The following is a 13247-nucleotide window of genomic DNA, read 5'->3' as shown; positions in this document are numbered from 1 at the left end:
TCAGGACCACGTTGCATTGTTTCCCTTTTATCTCCAGAAGCAATTTGCCGTTCTCTGTTTCTTAAGTGACTCTTAATATGGGTAAAATGAGATCATTGGGTATTAATCCTCCATTTTAGAAGTACTTGAAGTATTACCACAGTGAAATAGAGTGTAAGCCACTTAAACAATACCTACTGAAGTAATAATGCTGATAAAAGGGAGATAGGTTCACAGTTCTTTGCATGGGGGTTTTAGGCTGCCAAATCCCCATTAAGGTCAATGGGAGAAGCTTGGATAGTGTCCTGTGTATGAATGTGACAGGTTGGTGCCAGCCAGCAACAAGAATGTTGCTGAAGAAAAACCTTCTTGTGGTTTAAACATGGGGTGGGGAGCTGGGAACTCCGGGTTCTGTCTCTGTCTCTGTCTCTGTCTCGTGAGTTCTCTCTTTCTCGGGTTCCCCATTTGCGGAGTGGGGTTCGTGATATTTGCCCACCTTGCCGGGGGATTGTGAGGCTGAATTAGTCAATGTTGGCAAATAAAATACTAAATCCTTGGGTCAGGGGTGCAACAAAGATGCAAAGTATTGTTGTTTCCCTTGTTACAGGGAAAATGGGTGGGGTGTTCCAAGCACCAAGGGCCCCAAATCCGATTGAAAGGCAATGGAAGTTTGACACTCAGCACCCTCCAGTGCTTCTGGAAATCCTACCCAGCTTACTCACTTATTTAGCTGTGTTACCAGGTGCTTGTAGAGTGCTCTAGACACTGTCCCAGGGCATCCGTACCAGGCATCGGTTTCCCAATGGCCCTAAGTCCCATGCGCTGTACAGACTTCTGTCCCCTAAACATACCGTACATCGAACCAGACACCAGGGTAGTGTCTGTCTAATAATTCCTGTTGCTTTTCATATTGTTCTAGTTTTTCCAGCTATGAGTACCAGGAAGTTATGGAACAAATATCCCCCAAAGTCCAGCTGCACAAGGAGACCATGGTGCCAGGGGAGCCACAGCTGAACGTGTGTGACAAGGCTGTCATGGTAAGGGATTAAAACATAAATCAATTTGAGCATCCTTGGCTTATAATGTATTTCGTAAAGCGTAAAAGTCTCACCTAACACTGAGGAGGGCTAGAGAAGAAACGTCATTCAGTCCTTTCGAAGGGCTGGCTGGCTACTGCATTGAAGATGCAGCCATTGGTTATCTGTGGAATGCCGTAGTACAAAGTGGGTGGCCTTAGGCCTGGAAAGTCTACCAGCACACTGTGATAAACTCTGTGCCTTCCTTCCTTACAGATAGTACAGTATCCACAGCTCTAGTGCCTTCTCCTCCTTCCTAATCCCCTCCACAAATCTCAGAAGCCCAGCTGCATTGTGAGCAATGGGATTGGCACCTGGGCTCTCGTCGTTCTCAATGGCTTTGGGTATCTTTGGTCTTGATCCACCTCCCCAAGCTCAGCCTACAACTGTTTTTCCAAAGTCTTCGTGGTCTTACACACAGCAGCTGGAGAGTGGTGCTGATTTTCTGTTCAGATTGTATTTGAAACTGCACGTCTGATAGTTGTGCTTTGGCATTTCAGTCGAAAAGTCCCTGATTTCTCCTGAGCTCCTTCTGAACGTGATGGTTTGGGACATTGAGAAGGGCCCGTAGCAGTGTGCAAGATTTGAAGCATATAAACCCCAAAGAGGGAGAATTATTTAGTGTAGTCCAAGATGTGTGTCTAGGATACAGGGATGAGACTGAAAAAAGGAAAATGTTGTAGGTTGAATAGCAGGAAAAAATCTTCCTGACAGTGAAATAATCTTCCAGGGCAAATTCCAATGGCTACAGAGTATAACATAGGGAACAATCTTGCATTAGTAGGGAGAAGGGTAAAGTCACCTAGTAAGTTTTTACCATCTCTAATTTCTAGGATTTTCATGTCTTGGGTGTTGTGCAGGGGAAGCAGTTGAATCAGTTCTTCTGTGCTGCCTTTGTTTCACGTTTGCTTTAATAACTGTCATCTCTCAGCAATGGTGTTGCATTGCCTGCTTTGATAAATGGATTGAAAGGTTCTCCAATTTCTGCACGTACCTAGTAGTGGGTCCTCGTATCTGTTCTTAGTGCCAAGCCCATTTACTTGGGTGGTGCACTGAAGATCCCAGAGGAATCTTTCCTATTTAGCCATGGAATAAAGCAGATCAACCACTCTGTAGCTGTTACTCCAGTCTCGGGACAGGAATAGACACTGCAACTTTAGCACCTCTGCGCCACCGAGGTGGCAAATCCTCCACTCTTGTGCCCCAGTGTTCCCTGTCATTAGTGTGCAGGGAACCCCTGTTGAGCTGATCTCTCAAATGTGCTGGTTTGAAGAAACTGCCCCTATGCCTGGACCCACTCCAGTTTTGTTGGATGTGGGACTTGGCACATGAAGGGGTCTCAGGACGTGGTGTTTCAAGAATGGATCTATGAAAGCTGAATAGACTTAAATCTTGAGTCTAAAGCAGATGTAATCCAGTTTTTCAAAGGGATGAAAATTCCCTTTGTTTATTTGGATCTATATTGCTTCAGCAGAATGTTTAGCCTGTGAAATGTCCAGTGGGTTTTCCTTGTTCTTATGTATTTTGAAAGTGAGAAACATATTTATAAAGCAGAATTAATTGTTCTTAAATTGTCTGGAACCCTTCATTTCAGGAGACGCTCATATGAAATCCCTCTGCCTTCCCGTTCGCCGCCCGCAGAGATTGTTGGTGCGTCACTGCCATCTGTTGTTAGTTACGTGGAATGTAAACCTGCTCCAGCATTTTTTATAGCATTAATCTTTTCCCTGGAGGAATCTGATACTAAACAAATGCAAATGACTAGATTATATATATGGTTTGGGACATTGAGAAGGGCCTGTAGCATGTATGTGTGTGTGTATATATATATATATATATATAAGACAGTAGGTCAGAGCAGACTTGACCTTTAATAACTGACCAGAAGACTTTCCTATGGAAGTATGGGCACTGAGAGAGAGGAAAGAAAGACCATCATTTACCAGGCTACTGTTTCACAGGAGGGAGGCTGAGAGCAGAGGATTTCTGGAGACAGAACAGGAATTGTAACTTTTCATTCATTTTACTGCAATCCCACATTTCATTTTGGGGTTGGTTTTTTTCATCATTTAAAGGCTCACCCCCACCCCAACCCACCCATTTCCTAATAGCCCTTTGGAAGCTGGGTTTCCTCACTGACCAGGTTTATCCTCTGCCACCTGCCCACTGGGATAAGATCATTAAGAAGCAAGAAAAGAAGGGAGGCAGATAGCCTTGGTTCACATGCTTTGGCCTGGTCGTTATCTAAGCACCTCCTAATCCATCAATTCATAGGCTAATCCCCCAAAATGCTCATTAAAACGCAAATATTCTTCTCTCTCTCACCCTCAGTCTTCAGAGGCTGCTGCCTTGTACTTGGTTCCTTAAGAAATTTTACAAAATACCTTACTGCTAATAATTATAGCCTCTTTCTGGATCGGGGGCAGGGGTTTCACCAGACATGAAGATTTGCTCCTTCATCATGGTATTGGAGAGAGGGGTCACCACAGATCCCTGCAAACTGCAGATCCCAGCGGGGAGGCTAATGCAGGTGTCTGTTACTGAAGGAATGTGGAAGGCAGTTTCATAACCATCTGCTGGAAAGGGATTTGTGGGCTTGCCTGAGGACTGTAGGGATGAAGTTCCAAGGGTGTAGCTAGACGGACCCTGCTAGCTTCAGCCACAAGTGAAGGTTCCTTTTTCAATGAGAATATAAGAGTGGTCTTGTGTACTAAAAATGTAAATGGGTCTGTTGTGGCTCAGGGCTCATTGTCCAGCTCCTCTTCCAGACCTTGACAGTTTAATTCCACAAGGCTGATTTTATATGTTTCTCTCCCTCTCTCTCTTTTTTTAAACAGAATTGGGCTCCTCCAGGCTGTGAGAAGCTAGGAAAGTGTCTGGAACCTCCCAAGTCCAATCCAAAGAAATGCTTTTGGCCGCACTAATATTCCAGCACACAGGATCTGCTCGAAAGCCGTAAGCAGCTGAGATCATGGTTCAGAATGCACATGGACACTTGTGTTTACGTCATGGAAGGGAGTGATGTAAGATATCATCACCTACTCTTCAGAAGGGACCAATGGTTACAGCATTACTTCTCAGGGTTTTAGCAATTAGTTTTCATTTAATTCAGTGTCTCTCTTAATGGGTCAAATGAGATGTTGCTGCAATACATGGTAAATTTTCAGTAATTAATATAATTTTTAAATGATATGACTAGAGAAGATTTTCAGCCAATCACAACTCTCACGTTCCCTCAGGAATGACTTGGCTGTCCAGTCAACTTGCTCCTTTCCCACTCAGGCTGTTTTCTTCATTAAAGTGGCTGAAAGTGGCCTCAAGGGAAGGTCCCAGAAGAAGGTTGCCCAGAACTTTCATACCCTCCAGATAGAATATGCCAGATTTGCTTTGCTTTACTTTCTGGTCACATAGGAATAAAGTTTGTAGCTAGCTGCAGTCATTTTCAGTAACTATTTTAAAATTGTACTTCTAGTGTAAGCTCTTCGAGGCATGGCCTTTTTTTTTCTTTTTATCTTTTTTAGTGTGTGTACATAGCACCTTTCACAATGGTCCCTGCACCCACAGGCGCTGTCTCCCTGATGCAAACATTACCAGCAGGTTCCAGCAGGAGAATGCCCTGTATTTCTCAAGCATGAATCTGCAAACAGAGCTGTTGTGAGCATGAGCTAGGTAATGTTTGTAATGCACTTTGAAGATGAAAAGTGTGATGTAAGTGCTAAATTTCCCTACAGTATTACACGGAGTCCCTTTGGGACCCAGGAATGGCCCTCAGTGGCTTAGTCCATGATCCATTCACTTCAGAAACTCTGGGTTCAGATATGGATTTGGTCACGCTTCCAGCCTGCCACAGGAAGTCACTTTTCAGTCATATGGGCACAGCCAGTTGGAGGCTCAGAAAGGCCCATTTGCATCAGGATCTTTGGTCTTGGCAGTGTTCCCAGTTTATGCTCTACGGGGAATTCTTCTCACAGTGCAAACTGTCCAAGTGCCGCACTCAGCATTCTGGGGCCAGCATTCCTGGAAGTGTCGTTCTCAGGAAGTGTGGATCCCCAGCAGAATTGCACAGAGAAAGCTCTTCCCCTGGCTCTGTATCTGGTACTCATGCACCTCGCTAGTGCTAGTGGCTTTCTGGTGCACGAAGAAAAGCTAACAAGCCATTTGGGGATTGCTGAGGACACACTAGCAGTAATCCTGGACAGCCTGTCTGGGCCACTTCCGCCACTCCAGAGCACTTGATGCTATTCCCATTTGTCTTGATGCAGAGGAGAGTTGCTTCAGGAAGGAAACAACTCTTCCACTCCTCCCCCCACCAAAGCCCATAGCTCCACATAAATGGAGACAACCAGCTTCGGTGCGAACCATTATACCACCCGTTGAGACCCTGGCTCTGCAACTTTTGCCCACACAAGCTCTTCCCCTGCTTCCAAGCCTAAATAACCCAATCCCGCTGTTCCCCCAAGTACTTACCTCCTCTAAACCCCTTCGCAGAGGCTGGACAGCCCCACGAACGTAGGATTGTCAAGAAGTGACACCGGAGTTGGCCGTAGCGCCCTTTGTGTCAGGAATTATAACCAGTACCAGAGCCTCACCCTCCAGCAGAGCCCTCTTAGTATCTCACAGGTCTGCTCATCTGCCGGGGTGATTTTTCTGCTGCTCTTCATCTTATGTACCTTGTGGGTTAGAGTGTTCCGTGTTATCCATCAAAGATCTCAAGGCGTCTCTGTTTGAGTCCTAACATATTTTATGTATGTCATCCCGGTATGGCTGGTGCACAGGGCCCATTTTGAGTGATATGCTGGATGACAGGAGGTGATGGATTGGATCCTGACTGTAGCCAAAGGAATCATTACAAAATCGGCACCCCCATTTCAGATCTCTCTCCTCTCTAAGCTTGACTGCCGCTGGGGTCTGTCACCCAGAAATGCTCAGAGCTCTACTAGCCATATTTGTTTAATACTCTGCACAATCGACAGGCATGGAGATCAGCAAATGTTGGATTCCTTTATTATGATGCTCTGAAAATCCTGTCAACCTAAAATGTAATTGTTATGAATGCAATGCTACGAGATCCATGGACGAAAGGCACCATATAAACAGAGGTCAATGCTTGTTCTTTGAGCTCCAGCCCACTAAGTTATCGCTCATTCTAAGCATTTATACCATGCTTGTCACAGGAGGATCTGGGTGCTTCTTATCCCATGTATTCCTTACCCACCTTTTTCTTTCTTTCCCAGTTTATCATCTCGAAGATGCTGCTTTTCCCCTCTCTCTATATCTTGCTGATACAGGCCCATCAATTTCTTAATGCCCTCAGTATTTGATCAGTTGATTTTCATCACTCTGACAACTCAGTTGCTTGAGATAACACTCCCACACTCCTGATTTCTGTGATCAAAAACAAAGGAACAGTCAGACACTGCAAGCCAACATCCTTAGTACATCTGACTGTTCCTTTACTAACTTTAGGCTTTGCCAACTCCAGGTGGGTTGCATCAGCTGAAACATTCCAGAGGAGCACATAATATTGACATTTTCCCTCCTTTCTTTCTGGTTCTCTAAGCATCAAAGTGTTGTATTATTGTCTGGAAAAAAAGGGAGGTGGGGAGAGAAACCAAGTTAGAGAATGTGCAAAAATAAATGAAACTGATGCACAAGCTTGTAAATCAAAATGACTGTGCACCCAGCCAGGGCCCCTTAATGGGGGCACAGTAAGAGATATGTAGCAGCCTTGAGATCCCAGGATGACTTGTTCTGATTACACAGATATCAAGAGTACTGAATTGATTAGAGTTTTACAAACAGCCATAAGTGTTCATTATAATATTTCTAAGATGACATTGAATTTATAACAACGTGTCTGTGGTGTGATTTGGAAACAATCATGCTGAAGTGATGAATGCTGAGAAGTGCAACATTTAGAGCCAGTTTTTTCAAAAGTGTGCACGCAAAATGTCTATGTGCACATTTATTTGCAGTAGTTCTGCATAAAAATAGCCGTTTAGATGTCTAATTGATTTAATTAATCACTTGCATGTGCAGTTATGACAAGTGAATATACATAGCACTCTTATTTTAAATCAATCCCTTTTCCAAAGAGAGACAGATTTTGCACACATCTGCATGCAGAATTCTGGATGCTGTAAGTAAATCGACAGTGATATTTGTTTAATTCTCTGCTCTGCACTTGTTTCTTTATAAGAGACAGAAATTTGATATGAAGGAGCTACTGCTTTAAATTAAAATAATAATTGTAGCAAATGGAAATTAGATTGTTAAGAAGTATTTTTAATCAATGCCTCTTTCAAAGGTGGACAGTTTTTAATGTTGTTGTGGGCCCAGGGGAATTGAAGAACAAAATAAAAAGGTGTTTGATCAGCATGTGCAGCGTGTATTTTCTGAGGCTGACAAAACTAAGAGCACTGCAACCGAGATGCCAGCACTAGCATTAGAAACCTGCCTCTCTTCTCCTGAGCAGAGTGAGATACAGTTGGGGCGAATGGCAGGATTCTGGCCAGGTGCTATTACAGCTCTGAGAGATGCAGCACAGTCTAGGATGGGACTGGAAATCAGGAGAGTTCTAATGCCAGCTCAGCCAGTGACCTGCTGCATGACCCTGGGAAAGTCACCTCCCCTTTCTGTGCCTTTGTTCTCCTCCCACCCTTTATCTTGCCTGTTTCTTTGGGGCCATGCCTGTCTCTTACTGTGTTGGGGGTGGGGGGAGAGGGTTCCATTATAATGGGGCCCTTTACACACTACTGTCATACAAATAAATACCTCACGTTGGGACAACTTCACTGATGAGCTCCAACTTTTGCACCACTCTGGTCACACGGAGCAGCTGTAAACTTGGCTTACCTGGCTGGGTAAGCTGTGTTTGTGGGTGGCTTGCGTCACTGTAGCAGCACAAAGCAGCCAGAACATATTGGTAAATCCTGCCCTTAGTATTTATATAGGACCCTCGATGCAAGTTTGATCCAGGCTCCCGCTGCCCAGAACGCTCAGTGAGTCAGTGCGCTCACAGTGACCTCTGTGGCTTGGGAACTGCCCGCACTGAGGCAGGAGTTGGTTTTCTTGTGGCTGTTGGCAGCTCACTCTTCTTTCAAAGAAGGTAGGTGAGTCTGGCTGACTGGCTGGGCTGTTATTGGCAGTGATTGTTTCTTGGTGTTTTGCTCTTTTAAGATGTGTAGTTTGGAGCCGCACATAACACGAACAGAGAGAGGACTTATGTCTTGAGTTCATTCATGGGTATGTGATGTTCCCTCCTTCTTTATATTTAAATATGCCTCCTAAGTGGCATAAGCTTAAAAGCTGCCCAGGCTGAGAATCCAGGGAATTCCTTCCTTGACTTTAATTTCCAATTAGCTGATCCAGGAGACTCCAGAGATGGCCCCTTCCTCACCCCCCGAGGCTATGTTATCAGCCCCTCAGTGCGAAGAAGCATCTGAAATTGATGTAACTAATAATCATGGGAAAAGTCCTACGATATTCACAGTCTATGGCTCCAAAATTGGAGGCTTGATTTGAAAACCTGCAGCAACAAATGGATTATCTCGGTGGCAAATTAGTCTCTGTGGACCAACAATTTGGGTATCTGCGCACTGGAATTGGAAACCGGCAGATCAATTCCAAACACTTACACCCAAGGTTAATGCCCTGCAAACTGTGTTTGAATATGGTGATGAAAGATAACATACCTCTGCATTTTAAATGTGAATCCTTGGAAAGCAGTATTAAAAGTGAAAACGCAAAGGTTCTGAACTGACCTGCCAGAACGGAAGGCAATGACAGCTGTGCATTTGCTAATAAAATGTTGAGCCAGGCCTTGGGATGGAGTCCTCAGATGGGTTTTGAGGTTGACAGAGGCTAGTGGGTTTTTACTAATGGACCTAGAACTAATACTAATGTGGAAGAGACTGTTGGACTTCAGGGATGTTCATTTTAGCATTGGATCCTGCAAGGTTCTGAGCATTTTCAGATGCTGTAAACCTCAATGGGAGCTAGCAGTTCTCAGCACCCTGCACATTGAAGCCTTTTACTGAGGTATGGGATACACCCCCTTGGTCACTATCTTTAGTAATGACTTCCCAAAGCCATGTCCCTCTTTGTAAAGTGAAGCTGATAAGGTGGGTAACTTTTGGAAGGTTGAGATTACATTTTTTTTTACTAGGGATGGCAACATCTACTCAGTCATAACATTAATGATTCTGAACAAAGAAGCACTAATGAAGAAAGAACTCATGAGGATGGGGAGCTGTTGTTTTCATTCCCTTTTCAAGAATATTCTGATTCAAATTGGGGAGAAAAAAGTTGAGTGGGATAAGGCGAAATGTTCTGCAGCGTCGATAGTGGCTACTTCATCAGACAGGGAAGAGGAATCCCACGCCAGTGATCTTGCTGCTGTACTGTGCACTGGAAACTTTACAAACTACCACACAGAATAATTTCCCTTTTTTACCAGGTTTTATAGCAGTCACTCCCAGAACTTGAACACCCTAAGAATTGTGTTGGATTTCGATTGGTGTCAGGATGGTGGTCTTCTTAATGAGTGGCTTGATTTCTCTTGAGACTTATTTGGAAACGTATGGTTTTGCTTGAATGTTTCTGGTAGTATCAGTGTTTGACACAAATTTCCTGTGCATTATTAGAAGAGGTAATACAGAGTGCGCTAAAGTTATGCTTTGTTTCCTCTTGACTAAACTGTGGTCTTTTTTTAAAAGCATGTAAAGAATAATGAAAAAATATTTGCCTCTCATTTGGGTTGCTTCCTCTTCTCTTGGTTATTTTTGACCTGTGGGCATTGTTTGCTGGATTCATGGCATAACCTCTTCTGTGGTTTATATTTATTCCTTGTTCAAGATCTAGTTAAAATCCTATAGATAAATTATAAAAATAATTCCATAAGAAGGTGGATTTCCAGGCAGGAATCTGTCACCTTTTAGGAGAGAAGAAACATGAAATCAATCACACTCCCTAACTCCCTGAGAGAGAGCCAAGTCAGCAGCTGGCTTTTGGCTTTCAGTGCATTTTATTTCCCTGGAATCAGTTAATACCCTTCTGGGTGATATCTAGGTTGGATGGCAACAAGATTCCTCCATTGAAAGGGATACAGGCTATAAGCACTGGGAGATGTGATTTGAGACATTTGTGCCAAATCCACCAGTTCTGGATTACTCTCAAAACCCCATTTTGGACGACTAGGCCAGCTAGGGAGAGTAAGGAAGCCAGTGGGAGGCTTTTGATTAGACCCTATGTCGTGAAGAGTCTAAGCAGTCATGGATATGGCTGACTGTAAAATGACAGCATTAGACTATGGTGCATTTGACTTTATTACAGAAACCAGCCTAATTATCCAGTACCAAAGCTGAAGGCTGCATCATAGAGCTGGTTGGAGGAAAAAAACATTGACCGACCCAGATTCCAACAGAATATCCAGTTCCATCAAAATTTAAACCCTGTGAGAAATCCGGTGGATTTCACAGGAATTTCTTTTCAGAAGAAAACCAGGAAAAAGTTTTGACAATGTTGAATCAGTTTCCAACGTATTTGGAAGGGAACAGATCAGTGTTTTTGTTCTGAAACTGCGTTTCCAAAACTTTTTGTTTATAATTCTAAATTTCAAAAAATAGAAATGAAATGTTTTGATTATCCCAAAATGAAGGGTTTTTTGTGTGGAATGAAGCCAGATTTCCAAATCCTGAAATCCTTAGTGAAATGAAACTTCTGCCCTCTGCACAGCTCTACTACTTTACCAATGAGTAGTTAATCTGATTAAAGTTAGATATCAATGACTTGTAGACAGGTGTGTATATAATAATACTTTGTACTTCTCATGTCAGGATCTCAAAGTACTTTTACAGGCTTAACTAATTAAACTTCCCAGAACCCCTGTGAGGGAGGTGTAGCCTGGTTAATTTGATACGTTTGGGTTGGTACTACAAATGGGTATCTTAAACCACAGTGACTTGTGCTAAGGATTCAGCCTCCTGAACGCCTACAGTATCAGGATCAGTAGAGTGAGAATCACCATTAGGAATTCTATTAGGTTTAGAGACTCTAGGAGGACGAACTGTGAGTATATGACGTGTGGTCACAGGTTATCAAACATTCTCTTATTAACAATTAAGCAGATGAACAATGCCCCAACTACTGAAACATAGAGAGAGAGAGAGAGAGAAACGAGATGTCCAGCATCAAGGATTTCATACTCTCATTCCTTAGGGAAACATCGAGATGGGTAAAAAGATCATCAGGTGGCCTTCCTATTGGGTGTCCCTGACATGCTTCCCTCCACACTCAGCCTGGGCTAGACCTTTTATCCTGTTACCCCCGCTATGCTTATGCATCAGAGTAAGAGTATTGCCCCTGTTCCTTATTTGTACTTCCACACTTTACTAACTTAGCATGCCCCGTTTCTCATAGCTTATCCCCTTCACTTAGAATTGCTTAGAATGGCTGGAAGGGACCTTGAGAGGTCATCTAGACCAGTCCCCTGCACTCATGGCAGGACTAAGTATTATCTAGACCAGGGCTCGGCAACCTTTCAGAAGTGCTGTGCCGAGTCTTCATTTATTCGCTCTAATTTAAGGTTTCGCGTGCCAGTCATACATTGTAACATTTTTAGAAGGTCTCTTTCTATAAGTCTATAATATATAACTAAACTATTATTGTATGTAAAGTAAATAAAGTTTTTAAAATGTTTAAGAAGCTTCATTTAAAATTAAATTAAAATGCAGAGCCCCCCCGGACCAGTGGCCAGGATCTGGGCAGTGTGAGTGACACTGAAAATCAGCTCACGTGCTGCCTTCGGCACCCGTGCCATAGGTTGTCTACCCCTGAACTAGACCATCCCTGCTAGACCATCATCTAACCTGCTCTTAAAACTCTCCACTGATGGAGATTCCACAGCCTCCCTAGGCAATTTGTTCCAGTGTTTAACCACCCTGACAGGAAGTTTTTCCTAATGTCCAACCGAAACCCCCTTGCTGCAATTAAGCCCATTGCTTCTTGTCCTATCCTCAGAGGTTAAGGAGAACAATTTTTCTCCCTTCTCCTTGTAACAACCTTTTATGTACTTGAAAACTGTTATGTCCCCTCTAGGTCTTCTCTTCCCTTATTCTCATTAACATACACATGAGTTACTATGGCAACTTTAAGTTATTACAGAATTCTTTGAAAAGTTACTACCGGTCATCTTGTGGCATTAACTGGTGCATTGAGGCCAGTTTCCCAAGACATCAGAAACTAATACATCAATTACTGTATCTCTCAATCTTACTGGCCCAGGGTTGTTCCTCAGCCAACTTGTCATGCCAACCTCTTTCAGGCCTGAGACCTTCGATGGCCAAGCTAAATCTCTTACTGGCCTAAAGCCTGTAGGCCTCAGGTTCACGCTTTACCTTACTTATCCTTATCCTACAACTTAAACGTATTAACCGCACATTGATTGTTTTATGTATTCGTATATTCATCTAGCCTTGCAGTTAATTTCGATATAATCACATAACTATATAATTATATCAAACGATTAACTACAGAGGTTAGTAGTGGTTGCAGGCTGCTGTAATATAGTCACGTGAAACATAGTCTTTCCAGGGTTAGCCATATAACATCCCAAGCGTTTCTTGACTTAAGGAGGAGACACAATCCATCTCTATCTCCCTAGCTTGTCTAGTCAGACTAGGTGCTCCACACCTCACTAGTGATAGTCCAGAACTAAAGCATTTTGGCATGAATGCTTTGCCAGTGGAGAGGTCTCTGCCTGGCTCAAGCGGGCAGGAGAAAATTAGTCCTAGGCAAATTCTTTTCAGATGAGACTCACACTGCCCACCCCCACCCCACCCCCATTCTCACTCTCAAAGTTATTAACTGGTTGCAAGGAGTAGGCGGGGGAAGCATTAAACACCAAAACCCAATATATTTGCCAGTAGAGCAGTGTTCATCTTGTCTCCTTTGAAATGGAGGAACAGAGGGGTGAAAAGTTTGTAGGGGCTGGGGCAATTCAATTTTGAAGGTGTCTGATGTGGTGTGATCTGGGGCATGGCAGAGGGTAGAAACATTGTTTTTCAGAAGTATCTTTATCAGCTCTCTGGCAGGGCTGATCTAGCATTATCCAGGGAGGGATCTGAGCCTCTATCAGAGGCATGAAAATCCCCTCCCTTCAGATTGCGGGTAGAATCCTAACAAAGGGCTCCT

At 43.5% G+C, this 13247-nt stretch overlaps 1 protein-coding gene across 8 annotated transcripts in view; it reads left to right on the top strand.

Moving 5' to 3' along the window:
- The window catches only part of GALNS (galactosamine (N-acetyl)-6-sulfatase), an 83543-nt gene that overhangs the window by 60842 nt on the left and 9454 nt on the right, over positions 1–13247 (top strand). For 5 of the 8 annotated variants that reach the window (XM_044986733.1, XM_044986728.1, XM_044986732.1 and 2 more), the window contains 2 exons: positions 899–1016; positions 3893–7431. In XM_044986733.1, coding sequence (XP_044842668.1) covers positions 899–1016; positions 3893–3979 — 205 coding nt within the window. In that variant the 3' untranslated portion in view covers positions 3980–7431. Of the gene's footprint in view, positions 1–898; positions 1017–2649; positions 2706–3892; positions 7432–9222; positions 9670–13247 lie in introns of those variants that run through there. The other 3 variants (XM_044986729.1, XM_044986730.1, XR_006573303.1) reach the window with 3 other exon arrangements.

Source organism: Mauremys mutica, chromosome 14 (genome assembly GCF_020497125.1).
Source record: "Mauremys mutica isolate MM-2020 ecotype Southern chromosome 14, ASM2049712v1, whole genome shotgun sequence".
NCBI lineage: Eukaryota > Metazoa > Chordata > Testudines > Geoemydidae > Mauremys > Mauremys mutica.
Note: the sequence above shows the minus strand (reverse complement) of the source record. Positions and strands in the feature narration are given on the sequence as shown.